Consider the following 25,761-nt stretch of genomic DNA (forward strand, 5'->3'; position numbering starts at 1 on the left):
AGGTTATGGTTAAGGTTAAGATTTTGTCTCAGTTATTTTTAGTAAAAGTTATGGATAGGTGGCAGGCAAAAAACAGAAATGCATAGGAGCCCGTGATCTGTCTGCGACTTTTACTAAAAATAACCGGGGGCGGGGGGGAGGAATGACAGCTGGAGCCTCATGGGAGGGGACTGACAGTCTGAGCTCCACCGCCAAGGGAGGGGGCACAGCCCCGACCCGAGCTGTGGGACGGGGCTGCACAGATCTGGCTTCAACCCCAGCTATAGCCACTGACAGCTGAAGTCGAAGAAGTCACAGAAGTCCATTAAAGAATCCATGACCTCCATAACTAAATTGTATCCTTAGTTATGGTAGGGTGGTTTAATTATTAACAGGTCAAGGTGTAGATTGCATTGTTATATTCAAATTTGGAGTAGCACATCAGGGAAGGCTAATCATCCTGATGGTAACTGAGAAAACAATAAAGATACTGCTCCAAGATTTGATTGACTCTCTCTGTTTGCCCATTGGTCTTTGGGTGATTAGTGAGTCTCTCATCTCATCCAGTCTGAGAAATTCCCACCAGAATGAGGAAATGAACGGGGATCCTGGTGCAATACAGTGCCAGTCAGTAACCCATTGTAATGGAAAACGTTTTCTAGGAAGTGTGAAGCTGAGTCCGAATGTGGTAGGAAAGGTACACTTTGGGATGAAGTGTGCCATCTTTGTTAGCAGATCAGTGCAACCAGGATTAATATGTATCCCTGTGAGCATGACAGTTCTGCAACTAAATCCATTGATATAGTATACCAAGGCTGCAGATGTGTGGGCAGGGACTGGAGGAGACCTAGCGGTTTTGATTGTAGGTTCATGGTATGGGGGTATTTGTAAATGGTTTAATGTGTTCTGGGTGAATCAGGAAGGGTGCTGAGATGAATGTTCTCTTCAGTTGATCAAAGGCTGTCTGAGCGTGGGTGGACCAGGGAAACTGAGCCCCCTTGTGCAAGAACACTGTTATGGGTACAACCAGGCTAGAGAATCCTTTAATAAATTGCTTTTAGAAATTAGTGAACCCCAGGAATTGCTGCACCCTTCATACCTCCTTGGCTGCAGCCCAGTTGAATATTTCCACCACTTTATGTGGGTTCCCAGTGTATCCCTCAGGTGAAAAGATATATCACCGTGATCTTATCAAGCTTTTCTCAAGCTTCATGCATAGGTGGTTTGGCGGAGTCTCTCCAAGACAATGCACACATGATGATTGTGGAGCCCTGACGTTCAGAGAGAATGAGGATCTCATCCAGGTAAATGATGACAAACTGGTCCAGCATATCCCTAATATGTCATTTATTAAATTCTGGAAGATCGCTGGGGCACCCAAACAGCATGATCTTCTATTCATCTCCTTGCTAGATCCTTACCAGGTTATAAGGTCCATGAAGGTTCACCTTTCAAACAGATCACTTATAAGTGGTAAGAGGTACCAGTTTCAGAGTGTAATCTTGTTCAGAGCCCAGTAGTCCACACAAGGCTGGAAGGAACCATCTTTCTTCACCACAAAGAAGGCTGGGATTCCTGCTGGGGGTATGGTAGGGCAAATGAACCTCTTTTGTAGGTTTTACTCAAGATAGCTCCGAAATACCTATAGTTCAAGTTCAGAGAGGAAGAAAATGTACCTGATGGGAACCTCTGCTCTCGGCTAGAAGCTGATTGGAGGCCGAGGGGACAGGAGGCCGTTGGCTTTCTTTTTGCTGAACACATCGACATAGTGTTGCTATTTAACAGGAATCCATGAAGCTTTTGAGTGTGGTCATGGTGATTGTTGGGGTCGCCTTTGCATCCTATTTTCATGTCTCTGAATTCTTTGGAGGACCAAGTAAGCCACAAAAGGTTTCTGATCTCCAGTTAGCTCTCAGGAAACAGGACTACTGGAAAAATGGTAGCTCAAAGCACACCATGCCTGAGTGCCAGCAGATGTACAAGTCATGGGAGATGAGCCAGAGGATGCCATTGTCAACTGATGAATGCAGTGAATGAATTAGTTCAAACTGGAGGACTTCTCGGGTAGCCTCAAGGGGTAGTTAACTCTAAGGGAGCTATCTGGTCATGACAAAAGAAATGAGAGCTCTGGGAGCTTCGCTAACTTGGGGGAATCCTTGTGCTGGATGGAGATATTGTGTGCTTGGGCAAATTCCAGATCCATGAAACTGCCTGAGGCACTGAATTCACCAGCTACTCTAGGTTGGTGTCAGGCATCACAGGGTGCCAGAACTGGAAAGGGAGTTGAAGATGTGTTGGTTGCTGATTGGCCATCATCAAGGTACTGGTGGATGAGAATAGGCATGGACTGCTGGGGTGAGGGGAAAGACGCCAACCCAGCCCTGAACCCCATAGGTCCGATACCCAGTGTCGATTCTTCTTTGTGTCAGAGAGGCAGGGCTGAACCTGATTGACTTGCATGGGTTCAGGCAATGGAGAAGGGACTGGTGATGGGGAAATGGGGCTGGAGCCAGCAGGGCTGGCAGGAGCCAGGAGGACCATCTTTTTTTCTCGGTGGCATTCATCGATTTTGATGACTAGGTTGAGTAAGGCAGGATGGCGATTCCACCTGTGCCAGTTCATCTTTAATATTGCCATTTAGGCAGAGCCAGAAATGATAACACTACATAGTCTCATTCCACTAGGTGTCTCCTACCAAGCATCGGAACTCTGCTGCACATTTAGCAGCTGGCCAGCCTCCCTGCTGCAAAGCTGCATGTGCGACTTCAGCTGTATGCTCCTGACTTGGGTAATTGAAAATCACCACCATCGCACAAATAAAGTCCTTAAAGTGGCCCAGAAGTGGGCTTGATTTTTCCAGGAGCAGAGATGCCTAAGCCAGGGCCTCCCAGGTAAACAGGCTGATAATCAGCCCCACTTGGGCTTGGTCAGTGGGGTACGACTGTGGGTGTCGCTGAAATAGGAGCCAACACTGATTTAGGAGCCCATGAAATGTGTTGATTGTCATTGAACTTGTCAGGCAGAGGGAGTTTGGGCTCATGAGGAGTGGGGGTTGGAGCTGAAAGCATGGCCTGAGCTTACAGGATTGTGTTCTATGCCTTCAGAGTGGTAACCTGGGCCTGCAAGATCGGTAGGGCTCCCATTATTTCCATTAGAGAGGTATTGGCCTTTGTAGGATCCATGCTCACCATATGAGTTCTAGTTCCCTGATTTTTTTGGCTGCTCAAACTGTCATAAATTGGGACATGGCAGTCGTGCCTAGCAACTGGAATAGGGGTCAGGCCTGGTGGTTAGGAACAAGATGAGAGCAAGGCTGGGAACAAGCAAACACAGGAGCTATGACAGCCATGGGTGAATGTTTTGAGCAGCTACCAAACTGTTGCTGCTGCTGGGCTCAAGAGCTAATCTGCTGACTCTCTTCCCACCAGTCCGGCAGTGTAGCCAATCAGACAGCCTACTACAAGCTACTACAAGCTCGTTAAATTGCCTGGAGACTGGCTCTGCTGCAGGCCCTGATTCCTGACCGTATCTTTCCCATCTCATTCACTATTGTTCTTTCTCTGACACTTCTGTCTACCCCTGTGGTCCCCGAAGTGAGTTTTGCCCCCTCCCTCTTTCCAGTCCGTTAGTTCCTTCAGCATCCAAAGAAGCTCATTCAAGTTGGTGCCTTCCCTTCCAATCTACACACATTTCCTGGAAAGTGCCCATAGTGCCAGCATTGCATGTTCCCACATGCCAGTTTACCATTATTTAATTAGTGGTAAATATAGGTCTGTTCTCTAAAATAGTCAAAATGCAGCTGATTGGTAATGGTAATTCTGAGCAACTGTCACTTTGTTGTGTTAATTTGCAGCAGATAAAATGATTAAACCTGTATCAGGCACTTGGTATTACAGAAAGTTATCAAAGGGTAAGTCTCTACTTGCTTTCAAAATTAAAATCTCAGTCTTGCCTTGATATTTTCCCATGTTTTTCTTTGCTTTTCAATGACAAAGAAAACCAATAGTCTAATCCGGTTGACATAAATCCAGTTGTTACAGCGGTTGTCAGAAAAAAATCTGTTTTCCAACAAACAGACCACATATATGCCACAGTTTTTCCTGTTCTAAGTACAAAGGAGAAAACTGAACAAATGATGACCATGTAATGGTGATTACTGGGATTAACCGAGTTTCCAAAAATATGAACAGTTAATGAATGTATTGTATTGTTGGGTTTTTGCCCCTGCAAAAGTTATCCAAAGTAAAATCTTTCCTATGTAAAAGGAATTGAAACATTATGTATGGAGTTCTCAAATATGAAGAGAGAAACTATTTTATTTGCATGGACGTCCACAGATTTGGTTTGGTTTTGCACTTGTGGTCTTCAATACTTAAGCACAGACATACGATATATAGATATATCGACCTTATGGAAATCAATACCCTATTTTTATAATATAGACTTTTGAAACCTAACTAAAAACAATGAAAGAAAAAATTGAATTCAATAAAAATATTTCATTAACAAAAGAAAGTTACAGCCATCAGCCACTTTCAAGAGATGAAAATGCAACAAAAACAGACCCAAGCACATTGTTTATAGATATTAAAGTAGCATAATTTACAAGTAGCATAATGTACACTGCAACATAGATAATCGCATTCTGTCTACAGCAGTTTCCCCTGTAGTTTATTTGCATCAATTATTCTTCAGTTATCTTCCTGGCTGCCATGTTTCTTTTCAAAGCTGAATTCATTTCAGTGGTGGGTGAAGCAATACCTAGGTATACTGTATATTATGTATTATTATGTATTATGTATTACATATTATGTATAGGACCCTACCAAATTCAGGATCCATGTTGATCAATTTAATGGACAGAGAGATTTTAAATTGGTCAATTTCATGTTTTCAGCCCTTTACTTCTGAAATGTCACAGTGTTGTAACCGTGGGGGTCCCAACACAAAAGGAAGTAGGTCTAATCTCCCCCCCCCCCCCCACTCTCTCCTCAGAGCTGCCATGCAAGGGAAGGACAAGTCCTGTCTCTCCCCAGCCCAGCAGGGACTCACAGCTAAGAGCTAGGGTGCTTCCAGGAGCAGGGGAATACACCTCCACAAGTCTCCTCCTGCTGCAGGAACCTCCAGTGCTGGAGCGTCCTGCAGCAGGGGGAGGCACTCCAAGGTGGCTCTGATCTCCCCCTGAAAGCGAGAACAGCCATGCAGGGGAAGGATAAGTCCTCTCCCAGCCCAGCCAGGACTTGCAGCAAGGGGGAGATCAGATTTCACAGGGAAGAGCTTATTTCACGGTCGGTGACAAATTTTTCATGGCCGTGAAATTGGTAGGACCCTAATTATGTAATATGTTTTGTGCTCCTGTGAAATGAAAAATACTGTATAAGATACTCTTAATGTGCTAATTCCAATATTTTACTTGTATAAAGGCTGAAGAGATAACTTTAACAATTGGTCAAGCATTTGACCTGGCTTACAGGAAATTTCTGGAATCTGGAGGAAAAGATGTTGAAACAAGAAAACAGATTGCAGGGTTACAGAAAAGAGTAAGTCATACATATTTGTTGCTTCTCTTCATGAAAATTATATACTACGGTAATTTTTTACAAATTTTTGTGAAGTATGCTGGAGCATAAGTTTCAATATATACTAAGGACAGAAGATTATTAAGAGACTCCAGAAACACTCAAAAAGAGGACAATAATCTATGAAATTATAGTGCATTTATGAAAAAAACAGTGTGCATCTCTCCATCATCCTGAAAATTCACAAGTGCTAAGAAATTTATTTCATTCTCAAATAAAATGAGGCATTTGGATCAATTATTAAACCCAATTACTAGTTTTTTGGTAATTAGTTTGTAGTATACTGTTAAGAATAGCAGATCTCAAATAAATGAAGAAATAAAAATGTTATTCATGATTTATAGCTAAAATTAGATACATCAGAGGATGAGTCTCCCAGTATCTGTTACAATGACTGTTTGTTTTGTAGATTCAAGAACTAGAAACTGAAAATATAGAACTGAAAAATAAGGTACAAGATTTGGAAAACCAGTTAAGAATAAATCAAATACATACATCTCCAGTAAGTACATGGATACAACTATGTTTTCCAGCCATGATTGGTATAACTTAAAATTATTTAACACCATCTTTGTGTTCTGATAACAAATACAGTATTCACACTATTTCTGATTATTATTATTAACACACTATAATCCTATATTTAAGTAACAGTAAGATTGTGACAAACCAACTATTGTAGGAAAATTTAAAGTTATATTCAATAAATGATGTTTCCTTAACTCAGCCTGTTGTGCCCAAACGTTGCTGTATATATGCAAACTCATTTTTCTCAGACACACCAGCAGACTACCTAAGGATGAAGAGCAAAGTCCTGTGTCCCAAGGATCTGGTTCAGTGTGTCAACCCTGCGCTTTGTAACTCAAGATTTCTTAATAACTTTCTGTCACAAACATATCGTTACTTACATCTATTGTTTTGTCTATAACTTACTTCTTGTTTTAACAAGTTTTATGTTCTTCTGAAATTCCCTAGTAGAATCACATAGCCCAAGAGCCATTATGATCTTTCACACAAATAAGTACTTAAAGGATTGGCTCACTAGTTATGACTGTAAGCAAATGAAGATCCTTTATTCATGGAAATATTTTGCCTTCTTCAGAATCAGTGGATGTCGATTTTTATGGAATTTTTAAATGGCAGATTTAGTTAGTGTTAGTGAACTATTATTAAAAGTATAGGTTGTTTAGCAGACTGACCCTAATGGCTCTAAAGCAGTTATAGTTTATTGTATCCAAATATATTTACATAGCTGTAAAAAAAAACAGTTGATGTGCATATACAAGTCTTTACGAAAAGTATCTAGTTTTTAATCTAAATATCAATGGTGAAATGCTGGTCCTATTGAAGTCAATTGGGACAGAATTACATCCCTTGAGTCTATATTTTTGTCCAAGCAGAAAAATGATTTGCCAATTTTTATTTTTTTATTTTCTTAAGTCAGTGTATTTTTTTGAATTACAGAAGTATCCAAACATTTTACAATGCATTTTCTTTAATCTTTACAGTTGTGTAAATTAAAATTTGGGCCTACCACATATTTTGAAAATATGAGTTTTTTCATCTTGTTCCCATCCTGGCATCAGCCTTAACTGGATATCTACATTTTGATCCACGAAGGCCCCCAGAGTCTGTTTATTATAGCAATGATAATTTATCAGTATTATCACTATACTGAAATTAAGTTCTGTGGAGGTCTGTCTCCATAATGTCATCAAGTGTGATAGTAACGTGACTGGAATGGATATGATTGTATATATGAAGGTCTTTCTTTCATAGGGACTCAGTGAAAACTGTAAATTGTATATGATTTCCCACTTACTATGCATTCAATCAAAAGTACTAATCCCTCAGGCCAAATCTTCAGCTTTTATTCAGGATATTTTCCTTAGTAAAAACTGTAAGAGTTGATCCTTTATTGGTAAACCTAATCATTCAATTTGTCTAAGAGCAAAACCAGCTTTTATAGTAACTCTGTGATAGATACATTCTTCTTATAAAAGAAACAAGAATAGCAAAAAACAATATTTTCCTATTTAGCTTTTTGGTCCAGGAACCATGTGTTCATTATGTGTGCGTCCAGGGTTTATCACAATGGGACCCAGGTACCTGATGAGGCCTCTTGACACTTAAACAGTACAAATAACATATGAGATTGTAGATTGCAATTGTATAATGGCCAAATTATGCGCTTCACTGATTGGGTACTATTATTATTGGCATTGTGGTAGCAATGTGTATATGCTTTCTGTGTATTATTTCAATGTGACTTCTGGCACAAGGTTCTGAGAACAGAATTTGACCCTTAGGATAGCTGTTATTTTGTGTGGTGGAATGCCTGTGAGGAAATCTGCAATACAGTCTTAAAAGTACTGATTTAAAGCATTTTTGCACATTATTTTCTTTATTTTATTTGCTAGTAAATATAAGACACACAGCTGTTAATATCACATTTACATTTCATACCCATTAATTACAAGAATAACATATTTAATTCTTATATTTTCAAAAAATCATCTCCAAAAGTTGTTTCAAATATATGCATATTCTAATTTATTTGTTATTTCTTTAAATTGAATATTTAAAAAGAAAGAATTACCGTACAGACGTTCTGTTCATTCTAATAATTAGAATTACAGTAAGAACTACTCAGCAGCATAAATATTAATATATAAATTAATTCTGCCAGCCAGCAGCCTTAAGTAATCAAAGAGAGATAACAGTGTATCACAGCTAATCAGCAATAAAAAGAAATACTCCAGGAAAACTTCTCATTCTCATATCTTATCTCATAACATAACTTTATCCTTCCTGCAAAACCCTATCAAACAAATAGCTTTTGCAGCATGCCCAGAAGGTCATTCGAATAGGCCAAAGCTGTTTGTATTACCATTATAATAAAATGAGCAGGTACATGTAAAAGACAGGTATGGAATGAGAAAAAAATTGTTAAATATAATAGACAATCAGTGCTTTACATGAACTATTATTTTCTATGACTGTAACTTATTTAATTATCTGCAAAGAGAGTGTGATCCCGGAGTCTGCAAAACCTCAATTCCCATTGTCCCAGACACACACAGGAACAAAGACAAGATTCAATGGATGTGTTGAAATAAGGCTGCACCTTTATTAATTTATCTGGGATCACCCAGCAGTAAATTGTACAGCGCTGGTCACCATTTTTTTCTTAATCATTTCCATCTATTTGGGAGGGCTACCATCAGCCCTTTCCCTTCCCAACCTGGTCCTATCCCATTGCTGGTCATGAGGGTCAGAGGGTCTGGAAAAAGAGGGCTGTCTCCCCACTGTGTTAGACATTAAGAATCCCAACTCCCTTTTCCAGCTTCCCTAGGAAACCAGACCTCCTCCCTTCCTTGCCACCCCATAAAATGAGTACCTGCACTGGACACTTGCCTAATTTGTGACATCTTGACCTAAATTCCTTACCTAACTCAACGGGTCCCTGAACTGCTGTGGGGAAGGCGAAACAATCCTCAGCACCTGGGCCAGTATGGTAGTGAGGGGAAAATTCCTTCCCAGCTCCTAAAGGAAAAAGGCAACTAGCACAGTGTTCACTGTAGATCATAAAATACTTGGTCCTACTTTGATCCCATGGGTGGGAGAGAGGGCGCTGCTGGTTCATGAAGAAAGAGGTCACTTTAGATAAGCTATTACCAGCAGGACAGTGGGGTGGGAGGAGGTATTGGTTCATATTCTCTGTGTATATATAAAGTCTGCTGGAGATTCCACGATATGCATCTGATGAAGTGAGCTGTAGCTCACGAAAGCTTATGCTCTAATAAATTGGTTAGTCTCTAAGGTGCCACAAGTACTCCTTTTCTTGGTACAATTTGTGTGGCACTGGATATAAATCCCCTTTCCCCCCAGCTGGTGTGCTGGTGGTTCAGTGTCCCCATCTAAACCAGACACTTCTGGTTCCCCCATGGCTCAAGATCTACAATCCCTTTTCTTCCTCCTTCCCAGACAAAGTCCCGCAACATTCAGTTGCGATGAGCATATTATAGTTAGAAGAGGCACTAAAAACTTTGCAGGATGTGGACGGGTATGTGTTTAAGGCTAAATTATGCTTATTCAAACAAGGATATCTAAATTACTACATTTTACAAAAGTAAAAGTAGAATAAATATACCTTTTCTTATATTCTCTATACATTTCTGGGAAGAAAATGTGTGATGTTACTAAAAATAGTAATAAAAAGTAATTGTGGGATTTTGCTAAAATTACTTGAATGCACTTTTTTAAGAGGAATTTTTAAATTCACAGATCTAACCACTGGAAAATCTGCTTCCTCTTTTTTGCTTTTGTTTTTTTAAATGTATGACCTTTCGTGTGTTACTTGTTAATGAGCAGAGACATTTTTCCAATTTAATGAAAATTTAACTTTCTGGGCAAAATATATTTCAAAGCCTGGACCTTTCTCAGAAAACTATCATATCTCAATAGCCAGCTAACCACTTCTAATAATCAGTGTGAAAAATGCTTCTTTTTGTTAATTCTCCTCATTCCCGGTTGAGATATGTGCAGGGAACATAAGGATGTGATGTGATGATGTAACACAGAAGAATTACTGTATTCAGTCAGAAAAATATAAATCTAGTTTTGTTCATTCACATTTAAAATAGCAGATGGATTACTGTGTTTTATATGCTATAAGTGAAGTATGATAGATGATATGCTCTCAATACACATTATTAGGCATTTCCTAGTATGACTCAATAACACAAAAAGAAAAGGAGTACTTGTGGCACCTTAGAGACTAAAGTCTCTAAGGTGCCACAAGTACTCCTTTTCTTTTTGCGAATACAGACTAACACGGCTGTTACTCTGAAACCTGTCAATAACACAAAGAGTTTGTAGTTGTACAGAGGTACTAATCTTCATACAAATTCACAGCATGTATCATAATTATTTCCTCTTGTGTTACACTGTGAAATTATATTTAATTTTTAAGTATAAAATAATTTGAATCCACACTAAGAAATGCATAGGAAATATCTTTATGAAAAGTTCTACATCTAAATTAGCAAAACTTCAAACATCAGACTGTCAATTTTTTCCTTTAAAAAAAAAACAGAAAGAAACTAGCTGGCATTGTATATTAGTGATCTACTAATATTTTTAATACATATGTCTATTTTTAGAGGAGATTAAAACATCTGAATCCAATAAACAAACATTACTAAGTGAATTTTAAGTGGGCAGGACTTGAGCCTGTATAAATATACATATTTATGGTTTGTTTTTCTTTCCTTTTTTTGAAGTAATAATTTTAAAAACTTTTTTTTTAAAGGTGCCAGTGTCTGGTGGGTTTCTGACCCTCTTTTGGACATAATATCAAATAATTAGATCTATTCATATTTTCCATCATTTGGATATTACTATTTATATACATTCATAATATGGTATCTATCGGTTTTATCTTACAATCATTTCGTACATGGAGTTCCCATTTAAGTTAATTAGTGTTTACATGTTAAGGGACTGCAGGACTGAGACCTAATACTTTAACTGTTGCTGTGCAATGCTATAATACCACATGTGCTACTATCGGAGCCAGCCTACCCTCAATGAGGCAGTAGCAGAGCTCTGCTCTCCTTCCTGGTGAGCCCCCAACTGGGTAGGTCTCCTCCTTTTAAGTCCCCTTCTCCACACCTGACACTGTTGGAGGTGTAGCAGGGGAGGCTCTATTGGCTGTCCTTTTCCCTCCTGTTGCCTTGGCACTGGTATTGTCCCATGCAAACTTACTTATTATCCAAAATTATAAACTACTGAATTAACAAAGCTCTAACAAAAATGATAATTTAACAATTCTTCATCTTTATATTTCAGTATCAAAATTTAGTATGTATCCTCATAACTAAGTTTTATTTGAATGGAGAATTATGGAAAAGCTGATGACCCTTTATGTCAACATTTCTTATCTTCTTTAAACATGGGTTTTCAGAGATCTTTTACTCAAAGTCCAACATTATGTTTGTGAATTATTATCCAAAAAAACCCTCAACTTGTTAGTAATTTCCCTGCATTGCATTTTGAGGGGTATCTCAATTTGGGGTCCTTGTAATCATCGTTCCCCAACAGTTCTCCCACGCACAGATGAATGGGAAGAAATGAGGAGTGGTTCCTAGTTGTTCTAGTTCCACATCTGCTCCTGGGGCAGTGCAACTGTGCACTGTCTCTTGTGCGGGGCTTCTGGCAAAGCTACAATTGAGCTCGATGTGAATATCCTTTTGAGCAAGAGGTGTGGAGCATTCATAGACTCACAGGCCAGTTCTCTATCCACGGGACCAGACTGCCTCTTTAATTACTAAATATTAACCTGATTCTATCTTGTTGACCTCTCTCAAGGAGAGGCATGGGTATGGATTTGGCAAAGTATTGACTGGACTGGTGACCTGACTCAGCTCTACCTCTTGAGGAATTTTTTTGGCAACTATGTGGTACATATGCTGTGTGGAATCCAGATTCCTATGTCCTCAGTAAGGAATACTGAATTCTCTTAGAAAATTCTCCCAGGAACAATTTTTTTAATCTTTGTTTAAGGATTTCTTCAGCATGAAAAATAATTGAGCAAAACCAGTCATCTTTGTTGAAGGCCCAGCACATGAACTTGAGTTGTTAGGGGACAAGTTTCCATATAGGGGATACATAACTGGCCTGAATATGATCATCATTCCAGTCCAGTAAGAGCAGGTAGTCAAGGTAGCATGAGGCCAGCTCTTCCTCCTGCCCATCCCAGCAAGTCCTACCCATGGATGGACTGGAGGGCCGCATATCAAGTAAAATGGGGGATTTCGTTGTGATAGATGTATAAGATACAATGTAAAAGAGTAGATAAAATGGAATGTTGTTACATTGTTTTATTTTTGAGAGGAGTGCTGACAATCAGAATTTAACACAGCTGTGTTAACTTCAAAAGTGATTGGATACACTAAACAGTATCTAATCAAATAATGTCTGAGTTTAGGGGTTGTAATTTTATATGGAATATGTAGGATTAAATTTCCATCAAGTTGCATCTAAAAAGGTCTAGTCACAAAACACTACAATTATAAAAAGATATGTTATATTTGTCTTAGATCAACTCAATATGTTAACTGCACTTTAAGGATACAAATGTATAATTTCATCTGTCATCCATGTCACATTTACTTTGTTTTTGGTTTGTTTTTTTCTGATTTGTCTTCATCATCTTAAATCAGTATGATTGTTAAAGAAAAGTAAAAACATATGCTCCATTAAAACCATTTGTTTTACTTAATATTAATAATATGAGTGTTAATTTTTATTATCATGATTCGAAGTACTAGTCCTCTTCCACTTTTTAAAATATTTCCTTTTTGCCTGTAGTATATCTGAGGGATGCACAAGGTTGTAAGTATATGTATATTTTAGTTCTCAAGAATGGCCTGAGATATACTAAACATTCTGGGCTAGATTCTGATGTACTTTCTCATATGAAGTCCTATTAAATAATCCTTTTAATTTCATTGGCACTATTTGTAGATTGAGGTGCTACTCAGCAGGAGTAAAAATAGCAGACTCTGGCCTTCATGGTAAATTTCAGTGATCAGGAATTGAATGTGTGATCTTTGTATCGCGTATTAAAAGGTTCTTTTCAGCCCCTCAAATTTAACTCCTTCAGTCTCTTTGCTTTCTTTGTAGAGTGTGATATTGGGAAGTGACTGAGATTATTTCACTCTCAGATTCTCAAGGTAGATTGTGACTCCAATAATCTGCTCTTCTTCCATGTGGAGAGTTCACTTTAATTTCAGTGGGTGTTCTATGGATGTAGGGAGAACTGAATCTTGGTGCTAAGAGTTATAGAACAGATCTGAGGGAAACATTTTATCTTACATCTGTACAACTATGATTGTGTATAATTGCTATTTCTAATTAATGCTGGTGATGTTCAGAGATATGAAGAATACTTGTGAGAATGCAATGCTCACTGTGATAAAGGTTTTCTAGATTTTAAAAAACAGATAGAGTCTCTCAGTGTTGCAATAGAAGTAAAAGGTTTTCCCTTTAGATGGCCATATAATGTAAAGCTGCAGTTTTTTTACAGGAGCAAAGCTTCCTATTCAAACAGAAGACAGTTACTGATATTCATATTCTAAAACCATGATTATTATTGATTTAATATCATTAAAAGGTATTTTAAATTACAAGAACTAAGTCTTGACATTGATATTTATGTAAAAATCCTGCAGAATTCCCATGCAAAGAGAGATGGCAAGTTGTGGTCCCAGTGCACTACAGGGGGATATAGTACATTTAGGCATAAAATGAGAAAAGACTGTACTCTACTAAATTTCACATATATTACTTTTTCTCTTTTCAAATAAAGGATGCTACTATGTATGCTTGAATTTATTGCAAGAGCTCTACTCTGTGAGGGAAGACAGATGTATGTCTGTGCATGGGTGATATTGTGTGGCATTCTGCATGTAAACTTTTAAAAACTAAAATTTGTTATTTGTTAACTGCCTGGCAGTTGAAATTTACAAACAAACAAAAGAAATTGCTATTGAGGACCCTGGAAAAGATCACATGGTATGACAGTACAAAATCTTACTCGTGCCGCCTCCTCTTATCTAGAGTCCCTGAAACAAGTGGGAATGGTAGGTTAGTTGTCCATTATAATCAAGTCCTGTTTTAACACATGGCATGGACATGTGAAATGTAATGCAAAATCGTTAATTTGATGATAAAAAACAAAATAGAAACAAGACTTCCCTAAATATTTTAAGTAAGGATAGAGGCAAGTCAAGTGGAGACAACTGGAAACTAAATAACTGGAAACTAAAATATACATTTTAAATGGATTTATTTAAAAGAGCGGAAATGTAGAAAAACAGTGGAAAATGGGTTTGATATGGGCACATTATTTCTTAAACAATCCAGTCAACTCAAACTATGATCTAGTGGAGTGGTTCTCAACCTGCAACCCGCGGGCCACTTGTGACCCAGTCACCACAGAGTGGTGGGCCATGTGACATCCTTAGGGCCATACAGATAGTATTGGATGCATCCCACATAACACATTGCAGGCCACATATGTGGCCCAGAATGGTCAATAGGTTGAGAACCACTGATCTAATGAGTTTCAGTAAATGATTGGATGGATTTATAATGCTACTGACTTCCTTTATAAAGTGCTTTGAGATCTACTGATGGAAAGCGCTATATAAGAACCTGGTATTGTAATTACACAGCATATGCTCTGCTGATATAGGTAACCCAATGAAATGACATAGAACCTGGCATCCACATAACTTGCAGTAATGGCAAATGCTAATAGAATGCATACCATTATAATGTCATGCATTTATTGCATTTCACTGGAAGTTCCTGGCACACAAGACATTGTGTCCTTTTGATAATGCAGATTATTAAGAAATCTGAGATCATGTGTTATTCTGAGATGGAACACCAATTTGTAAGAAATTTGTTTAAATATATAGATAAAAGTGTAACTAGGAATGGGAGAACCTCATATTTACAGGTTCTAAATTACTATGTAACCTTTTCAAAGGAATTCTTAAAACATTACTTTGCAGATTCATTATCATATTTGGAGCATTATTTCAGCATGGAGCTTCCCTGAGGCTTTAAAGAGGCTTGTCTGAGGGACTTAAATAGAGCAGCTCTGAAGTTATGCAGCTAGGATACTGCTTTTCATGAGAATAAACTACAGGCCAGTGGAGTATGACTGAGAAAGAACTGTGTAAAAAAACTGAATATAGTCCTATGTTGCATGACAAAGATTTTTTCCAAATTATATTTTTGAAAGCTACTTCTTTTGGCCTAGGATTTTACAGAGCTGTAAATTCTAATTGTTTAAATTTTTCAAATTTACATGTAACCCAGTTTCATCCTGAGTGTAAATGGGTGGGAAACACTGATAGTCATGGAGTTTCACCTGTTTACACCTGGCATTAATTTGGCCCTAAGCTTTTAGCAGTGAATATATGACCTCTGATTCCCTTGTGTGAAATTTTGTTGTCACTTATTTCATCAATATCTATACCAATACATGATTATGGTGATTGCAATACCATCCAAGTTAACACCCTAATAAAGCTACGATATCCTGAAGTGAATTTGAATTGGAAAGGGGAAAACAACTTTCAGAATAAAATATCTCTAGTTGCATTCATACACCAAGGCATTAAAAGTAATGAGAACCAAGACAGAAAGCCAAAAGTCAAATTGTTCAGCAAAAGAATGAAAGAGAAAGTTAACCATCAAGTAGCAAGTCTTCTGCATGCATGTTTCGTCCATTACGATTCTGTAACTTTATTATTTTTACTATTTGAATTTATATTCATTCAGTGCATTTCTAAAAAATTAAATCAGTTTCTGCATAATATTATTTTAAATTTTATTTTAGAATGATCTCTATCAAAGCTGGTAGTGATGTTAAAAGCTTAAATAGTTGCTCAATATGATATATAACTGTCAGTCGAGAAGTCTTATGCAAAACAGATTAACACATTTGTTACCACTTCCCGAATAAGTCTGTGAGAAGTATTAGTAATACTGTATCGTGGTTAGAAAGATGTGGTTTCCTTAGTTGGGAATAGACTTTGGAGTTTTTGTAAAGCTATACTCGTGTGTGGCATTTGAACTGTTGGCATGGGGTGTTGCTGCTGGCTTTTGGTGTTTTGTTCTCTGCTTCATGCAATCAGTCACTTGGATATACAGCTAAAGTTTCCATTACTCTTGTGTGTGTGCTGTTTACTTTTCCTCTGTGTTTTAGTGGTTTGGCAGTACATTAATCACTGGTCGTTCTTCCATTTGGTCTTGATTATGTGGGGGGCAATCTGATTTTCCCCTTATTGGTTTCATATGGTGGTGCTGCTTACATTTGTATCACAATAAGAGTTTAGATACTGCTTTTGAGAGAACTTGCACCCACAACTTTAATGGATCCCTGAGTGCATCTATTTATTTTAAATAAACCTATTTTCATTATTTAAAATATCTGGGTATGCCTTTTTTCACTATTGCTGCCTGAAGCAATCTAGAAGGGGATCAGCTCTACCCACCAGTCTTCCTGGGGATATACAATTGATTGAAAGTGTAATCATTCACAACCACGTTGACTCTATCTGTTTCCATAGGAAGTTGTATACCAAGCCCTGGCTGACTGCTAAGGAACATCTCACCAGACCAGCCAAACAGGCTTTGATCTAGAGACAAGAAGGATTTTTTTTCAAATGTTGGATATTTTTTCAAGACATTCCTCGAGCATCTGCAAGCATTACAGTATCTGACTAACCAGAATTCCAGAATCAGAAAAAAAGAAAACTGAAGGAAATGCCATGACAGCCACAGAACCCCCTTGATGAGAATAAATAACAGGGAACAGTCAGGAAGGAGGGCAGTGTGTGAGAGAAGAGCAATGTAAGGGAAATAGTAAAAGACAAACCATTAGAAGAGTAGAGGAAGAAACTAATCAAAGTGGAAAATAGTGTCAGAGAGAGAAAAACAGACTGAAAAGATATGCGCGCCTTTGGATCTCACTGCATCACAGGTGTCTGCTGATTCCTGGCCTGACCTTACCTTTGTTTAGTGTAAAATATGTCTTTGTTTCTTCCTTGACTAATTTCTTATCTAAGGGTCAGGGTCCTGGCACCTGTCAACCTGGAGCCTCCTTGACGTGTTCATCATGCATGGCATGGCCATTTCCAATATCCTACTCAGGTCCTGAGGGAGCCGTTCCTCTCCCCAAGATCCGTCATGTAGCACTCATGTGCCTGCATAACTCCTTCCTCTTGGCCGGGGGCAGAGTCCTTGAATTCTCTGCCTCCCACTGAGTGCTGGGGGTGAAACCACTGAGTATAAACAGTGTCTCTCTGAGATCTTAGTTGGTAAGGTTTCTTTCAGCTGTTTGCCATTCAAATGGGACCATACAACAGAAGTGCCATGCACAGCGGCAGATGTAACAATCAGCAAGGTCAGCAAGTGCTGACTGGGCTTCACTTGGTTCCCCCCGCCCCTTCCCCCTTTCCTTCTCCTATGTGCCATGGCAGAGGAACAGAGATATGGGCCTCAGCACAAGTCTTTATTCTGGGCTCCCACATGCCATCACATGTCCCACATTCAAATAAACTCTCACTTGCCTCACCCCCTTACACTCGTCCCTTCCTCTGCATCCCTACTCTGCTCCCACCCACCACCTCCCGGCTCCATGCTGTGTCATCTGCTCCCTCTGGCCCAGGCCCTGATGTTGCCACTAGAGCTATCACCATTGCTTCTGCCAAAGCCAAAACTGCTGTTGCGGGAGCCAGAGCCACGAACTACTGCTGCTGATGCTGCCACCAGAGCTACACTCAGAGCCTCCAGGAGGAGCAGCACGTTGGTTCCTGCTGCCAGCATTTGAATTTTCCCAGGCAATGGGAGGGAAGAGTCTTTGACCAAAATGGAGGCTCTGCCATTGGGGGTCCTACCAATCAGAATTCGTGGAGGCCCCATCCTTGGGCAAATTCAAATGTGGGCAGTGGGGACCAGCACATTGCTCTTTTTAGAGGTTCCAGTAGGCCACAAACAATGGCAGAAGCTGAGCTGGGTATATGTTGTGCAGCTGAGCAGCCCTGGAACTGCAGGAGTCCTACAAGTGCACAGACACCTAAGCAACTGAACCTGCTATTCCTCTGCCTGTGTCGTCTGCCCCCAACCCAATTCTGGGGCCCCTCCCTCACAAGTAACTGAGTCAGGCACCATTGCCAGGGGCCCCCTCACTGCAGTTGCATCAGTCGCATGTGTCTAACACTGCCCCTGGCCACCAGCCCTCATTTTTATAGGAACCTACAACCACATGTCCTGCAATGCCTTTACAAAATTACACAGCATTTGAGCATGCCCAAGAGTGGCTGGTGATAGCAGAAGTTTCCTACCCCCATCCTACAGGGGTCACAGCCCCTGGGCAAGTTCCAGTAATGAACAGGTTGCTGTTGAAAATGAAGTTTATTTCCATAGACTCCCTATCCTCCTCTTGCTCTGGGACACTGAGAAGTACTTAAAAAGAAAAGTACTCTGGGTGCCACGAGTACTCCTTTTCTTTTTGCGGATACAGACTAACACGGCTGCTACTCTGAAACCTGAGAAGTATGTGTCTGCCTGCTCAGGACTCTCCCCAGCCAGCTCCACTTTAGTTCTGTCTGTCTGTCTGTCTCTCTCTCTCTCTCTCTGCGCATAGAAAGTCAACATTTTTGAAGGGATACCTTCACAACTGAAGGACAAATTAAGCAGCACAAAAATACACTTTATTTAGGCCTATATTTCCAACGTAGTTATTCTCATAGTGGAAGATACCTGATAATGACAACCATAAATACAAATAAAAGTCTGGTTTCAGCAAATGAAAAGAAAAGGAGGTTTTGTTATAAACTGTTTCCAAAGATGCTAAGCAGCAGGCACTATCATTTTGTAAACTTTATGATCAACTCCTGCAATCTGAAGTAGAAAGTCAAGAACTGCATCTCAGTTCAACAAGCATGAATCTGTCATTGTGTCAAGGTTTAAGTCAGGAACACAATTTGTGAAGCACCATTGAAGTTGCACCTGTAGTAATAGCTGATGATATTTTCAGAGAAACTTTGCTTGAAACAAGCACAGCTGATGACCTGTAGATGAGCTACAAAGCCAAAGATCCCATAAATGATAGAAAACCAAAAAGCCCACATCCCTGTAGATGAGCCGGTCAACAGTGAAGCAGGTCAAAGCAGTCTTCCTGCTGAAATAGGTTTGACGTTCCCATCTGATAAATCACTTTCAAGATTGTTTTATCATCTGAGCCGTTGCACATGCTTGCATAGATTGTCCTTACCAGTCCATAAAGAATGATATGCCATATGGACAGTTTCCTTTTTGTCATATAGGCCACCATTTTTCATCTTCATTTTACAGAATGAAAAATGCACCACGTTGAAGATTTGCATGTCAAGTGGCTAGTATACTCATCTCTTTCAGATTATGCATGCTGTCAAATTTGTTGGTTGTTCAAGGATACAAATGCTTGAAAATCGGCATGGTTAACAGTGATTGAAAGAATACTCTAAAGTCAGTGTCTGTTCCTGGCAGGAGCAAATAACATATGGAGTCACATGTGGCAGCTCTACAGTTCACGAAGGGTCATAGTATCAATGCACATTTTGAAAAAAAGCATCTGAACATAATACGAAATGGCAAGAAGTACTAAAAATATTGCTTGACGCTGTCAAAACTTTAACTAGTTTAGGTCTCCCTTTCATGGCCACTGTGAAGTGCTGTAGAGCAACAATGGTGGTATTTAGTTGAACATCATTACGCTACTTGCAAGGCTCACTATCACTTTTGCCCAACATATCAGTGACACTAAGGGAAATCAAATACTTAAGCAAGACAATTACTGATGAACTTTTAGCATCAGAAGCCAGGAGATGCATATTTAATAGCTGCAAAAAAGCTAAGCTGTTAGCTGTGAATATTAGCCATGTTGATCTGATGACTATTTTGCTTCTGTTTAATACTGATCATTTTGAAGGAAAAGTAGGTATTAAAGAGCATTTTGTAAGCTTTGTGGCTGCAAGTGAGGCAGATGCTGTTTCCTTGTGTGACCAGTTAACTAATGTTGTATTCTGCAAGTATGGATTAGACCCCAAAGACATGTCTGGACAGGGATATGATGGGGCCAGGGTTATGGCCAGAGCTTGTGGAGGACTGTGAGCAAAAAATGAGAGAATATCTGTCAGCAGAGGAGACCAAGTGTATGCATCAGACATTGATTGTTCAGCACATCAAATTTACCTACTTTTGGTGCATGCTGCTGAAGATAAGGCCAGTCCAGATCTGAAGGTTTTCTTCTGAACTTTGCAGGAAATATATAAATAGTTTGTAGACTTTAACCATCAATAGGGAAAACAAGTGATTAAGTCCAAAATGATTGTTACCGTCACGCTCTTGCTTGAAACAGTAAAGTTTTGCAAAGGGAAGAGGAATTTGATGATGTGCTTCAGACCCCAGAAGAAGTTGGCAGGATAGATGCAGCACATGAAATTGAACAGGCTTCTGAAGAATGAAGGAGATCTTTACATTTAAAGACAATCTGCAAGACTAAATGGGCAGCTCAGATGAAATCCACTGAAGAAACGACAGTAAATTTTCAGAATACAATTGAATGCCTATAAGCTGAAACTGTTGCCGAATGCAGGAGCAGTGAGGACACATATCGAGAGCAAAAAACAACTTGTCTTTGATGGCCTGGATGTGCTACCTCAATCTGTGATGGTGGCATAGGATCTTTGTTATCATGGCTGCAGCCGCTGGAATCCTTCAGTCAAAGAAAATTTATCTGTGCCAGGACATTTGAGAGCACAGTGAATGAGGTTAGCAAATTCTGATCTGAAGAAAAGTACAAGGAAATTGTAAAAGAATCTCAGAACAGGTGGGAATCAAGCCACAGGAAGAGACCATGAATGCTGCACATGATGAATTTGCACACAATTCTGTCTTTGAAGCAAAGGATAACCACTGAAGGAAATATTTTGAAGTTTTAGACAGAACAGGGAACTAAAATCTCAACGTGAAGGGTTTCAAGAGGTAGCTACTCTGTTTGGTTTCCTCCATCCCAAGTGACTTAAAAATATAACTTTAGAAAAGGCAACAGAGGAAGTTCTTAATTTCATGGGAAAATACTCATAATTTTCTTCAGACTTGATTCAGGAGATTGTGTCCTTCTGGCTGTATTATTTTTTTTTTTTTACAGAGGGCACAGAGGTGTTCAGTTTTTCACTTGGAATCCCGAGCTACTTGAGTTTCATAGTATCAAGTTTTCGTGATGATGTTTGACCAAAAGGGAATTGGTCAATTGAGGAATTGAGGAATTGCTTCCTTGCAATTGAGGAAGACAAGACCGCAAGGATGGAGCTGGACACCATTATAGAACAATTTGCCAAGGAAAGGTGCTGCTGTGGTGCTAGATTCCAGTAGTTGGCAGCATACGAGCCAACGCAGTTTGGGGGAGATTCCACTTTGTTTAGGCTTGTGATTTTTGTTTTAAGGGTTTTCTTTTTAACTTTTTATCTTTAAAAAGCCTAAGGTGATGTGACCTTTGGGTCTCATGCTGCATGTTGGCTGACCTTGCTCTAACCCTTACATCTGCCCCGGAAATGCATGCCTGTTACAGCACCGGCCCTGGCTAAGAGCTTCAAAATTAGCTGAAGAGAGAAGACAGCGTCCATGGATGTTCTGGGTACATCTCTTTTTTAAAAGCGATCTGTAGCACCTTGTGATGGGGTGTACAAACCCCACACTGGGTATCATGGGGTTAAGGGATTATTTTGGGCTCAGCCAGCCCCGCCACACCTGCAGCAAATGCTCCATCTGCTGGAGGAATTAAAAGATAGGGAACTAGTTCATTTGGGTGGCAGAGCTGGAGGTGAGCAGACCTGCAGCCAACAGCCCCAGCAGCGCAGAGCAGAGGGAAGTTTAAGGCACTGACACAGCTGCCCAAAGGGGCCCTCCCTGAGGGAAGGGAGGACCCACCCCAGAGACAACCAGAGAGGGAAGTATCCTGCAGACCTTGGACATTGGTTACCCCCTCTGATTCATTGTGTTAAAAAAGCAAGTATTGGATGAATGGACTATAAGTTGGGAAGAAAGCTGGCTAGGTTGTCGGGCTCAATGTGTAGTGATCAATGGCTCAATGTCTAGTTGGCAGCCGGTATCAAGCGGAGTGCCCTAGGCTCTGTCCTGGGGCCAGTTTTGTTCAACGCCTTCATTAATGATCTGGATGATGGGGTGGATTGCGCCCTCAGCAAGTTTGAGGATGACACTCAGCTGGGGGGAAAGGTAGATACACTGGAGGGTAGGGATAGGGTCCAGAGTGACCTAGACAAATTGGCAGATTCGGCTAAAAGAAATCTGATGAGGTTCAGCAAGGACAAGTGCAGAGTCCTGCACTAAGGGCAGAAGAATCCCATACACTGCTACAGGCTGGGGACCGACTGGCTAAGGGGCAGTTGTGCAGAAAAGGATCTGGGGATTACATTGGATGAGAAGCTGGGTATAAGTCAACAGTGTGCCCTTGTTGCCAAGAAGGCTAACGGCATATTGGGCTGCATTAGTAGGAGTATTGCTAACAGATTGAGGGAAATAATTATTCCCCTCTATTTGGCACTAGTGAGGCCACATCTGGAGTATTGCAGTGAGTTTTGGGGCCCCCACTACAGAAAGGATGTGGACAAATTGGAGGCCGGGGAGTGTGTGGGGGGGAGAATGATGACATCACAAACACTTAAAGCAGGGGATGGAGTGCAACTCCCTGGTCATATTTAGTTGTTTGTAAAGCCATCATTTTTTTCATGAGAAACACAGAACCTTGACCTCAACTCAGGACGTGGCAGGGAAAATCAAACAAAACCTTTCCACTTACTTTTCAAATAATGCTTGTATGTTTTGTTTTTGAAATGAGGTCTATAGAATTATAAATGAAAACATATTATTAGGATAATTTTAAAACAACTTATTTTAAACCTTAACATTCAAATAGATAAAGGAAACAAAAGGAAGTAACAAGTTAAAAATGAAAGGAAATAAAATCGGGGAAGTAAAGTTTTACTGTCAGACTTTTGGGTGATGAGAATAAGTACACTTCTTAGCGCCCACCACATCTAAAACAGGATTCCCTGCTGACTGTGCGTTTGGGGGTAGGGAGGGGAGGAATCCTCTCCTCAAGTCACAGAGCAGACAAGGACCAGCCCCCGTGATGCTACTCAAAGGCTGCAGTAGCTATTCTGGCCATTGTGTGGGAAGGACTTGGGAATTGGTAGAACCTTCATGCTTCACCCCTCTTCAACTGGTAAGAATTGCTCTGCTAGAAGTCCCCAGAATGCTGGACTGTTCACGTGCAAGGGGCTCCCCACTCAGCACAACCACAGAAGTGGGTTCTAGCCCACAAAAGCTGATGCCCAAATAAATTAGTTAGTCTCTAAGGTGCCACAAGGACCCCTCATTGTTTTAGCAGGTCTGCTGTGTCATGAACCCTGTTTACCTGTGCTAGGGGAAAGAGGATTTCAGCCTTTGTGATAGTAGATCTCAGACACTGTTTGAATTATCTAGTTAAACACATCTCATTTCAACTCAAAAGTGCATTAGTTGTTGTTGTACCAAAAATGTTATAAGGATATATATTTCTGTGTAGGAACTGTATAGTTTTCATATTCTATAGCTGAGTAACCAAAGAAGTCAATACAATCTTCCTATTCAAAATAAAACAAATCCCATAAACTGCCTACATAGCAGGCTTTTATTGTATGAGGATTTTATTATATGATTTTTTTTTTATTTTGGGGGGGGGGGGAAATGGTCAGTGGAACTGTGTATTAACATGACAGAGAACCAGATTCTGGCCTGTACTTTAACCACAACAACTTTCCTCCCTAATTATGTGCCTAACTACTGTTTTGCATGTGCAAATATGGGGTTTTGTAGGTATGTTGTTGCATGCAGATTTTTGTGGGTTCAACCCATTGTGCCCACATAGAAAATGTATTCATTGTATTTTTATTGAATTTTTAATATATGAATCTTCTTTGTTCCCACCAATACTGGAATACTTTTAATGACTATGAGTTTTTAAGGTTCTCTTTTCATTCACAAAAAAATTCTTTAGCGTTCTGTTGAACAGCAATTTGCAAACAACTTTTTAAAATATAAAATGTGAATTTTTTCTTTCCCTTACATTACTACTTTCTATTCCTTAGAATATTTTCTCTTTCTGTGATTCCTTTACAGTTGCTGCACATAAAGTCTGATAATGATCAACATATGTTTCAAAGACCCTCCACCTTTTTCTGGTGTAATAATGAGGATTCAACTCCTTGTTTAGATATCTCTTCCATTACACTTACTCCTATGAGCTCTCCTGACTCCAGACTATCATCTGGACTATTAACACCACCACCTTCAAAAAGTGGTCTTCCCAAGCCAGTCAATGAATACAGCATCCCAAGACCTCGTGTAATCCTGCTGTGCAAAAACTTTTTTTTTCTATTTTCCTATGTTCTCTGTTGTGTGTTGATTGTATTAAACTATACATTTTGTACAGTGGTTAAAGGACAGATCAGATGTATTATAGGTTTTTTATGGGTACTGTTAAAATATGGAGACTTTTGAGATGTTTTATGGTGCCTGCATCATATCCTTAAGATAATACCTTATTTTCCCAACTTCTTAACATTTCTTCTTCTTTACGTTCTAATGGATTACCTGTATGTGCTATATTTATTGGACTAGTTTGCTATTTTGATAGAGTAATTACACTAATAATAGGTATTTACGTTATTCAAGACAGTGTCCCAAAAGTCTGATTTGGAGGGCTTTAATTTTTTCAGTAGAAAGAGAACTTGGGTAAGTGAGAAAGTATTGATTAGCCAGAAGAACTATCAGCCATTATATTTGTTTTACTATAGTTTATATGAACTCTGTGCAAAATGAAGGCTGCAAATTATTTTATTCTAAAATGATCTGTAACATGCATATTGACTGCCTTTTCATAACAATTTGTCAATACTCACAACCTTTTCTCCATTTGCAAATGACATTTGGCTGTATTTGGCAAACATTATCACGGCTTTCTGCATGTGTTTACTGAATAAAAATGCTTCTCATGTTCATCCAGATTTTAATAGTACACATTTATTTTTTGAATTAATCACTAATTATCAAATTTAATAAAAATTAGTTGTATTAATGCTATCAAAATGCCCAATGAATACGACAAGAAATTGGAATATTGAACAGCAAAATATGAATGAAAAGCTTTTACCAAAAAGACTCATTTAAGACTGACCTTAAATATTGTTTACATATCTATCTAGTTTCTGCAGACCTATTTATAACCTTAAATTCTCAGTTATTATCTACTAGCCACAATTCACGCAAAAATCTTCCATGAACATCAGTGGGAAATCTGCATGTGAATCTAGGGTAATCTATGGCTCATAAATACGTGCAGGGCCTGATATACTCCTGATGCAGACAAACCCCATCTCACATCATTGGGAGTTCTGTTTGCACGAGGAGTGTGAGATCTGCCCACTTTTTGATTACTGTTGTTTGTGTTACACAGCCTGAAAATTACACACAGAACTCCCATGATATTAATGGGAGTTCCATGTGCAGTTAACAA

The 25,761-nt window shown here is 39.4% G+C and overlaps 1 protein-coding gene across 14 annotated transcripts in view; it reads left to right on the plus strand.

Annotated features, from left to right (window-relative positions):
- GULP1 (GULP PTB domain containing engulfment adaptor 1) overlaps positions 1 to 25,761 on the plus strand; it is a 294,296-nt gene that overhangs the window by 241,721 nt on the left and 26,814 nt on the right. For 13 of the 14 annotated variants that reach the window (XM_084642803.1, XM_084642804.1, XM_084642801.1 and 10 more), the window contains 3 exons: positions 5,403 to 5,519; positions 5,968 to 6,060; positions 24,366 to 24,590. In XM_084642803.1, the coding sequence (XP_084498929.1) occupies positions 5,403 to 5,519; positions 5,968 to 6,060; positions 24,366 to 24,590 (435 nt within the window). The remainder of the gene's footprint in view (positions 1 to 5,402; positions 5,520 to 5,967; positions 6,061 to 24,365; positions 24,591 to 25,761) is intronic. The other variant, XM_084642805.1, reaches the window with a different exon arrangement.

Source organism: Lepidochelys olivacea (assembly GCF_965140295.1).
Source record: "Lepidochelys olivacea isolate rLepOli2 genome assembly, chromosome: 11".
In the NCBI taxonomy this organism is placed as follows: domain Eukaryota; kingdom Metazoa; phylum Chordata; order Testudines; family Cheloniidae; genus Lepidochelys; species Lepidochelys olivacea.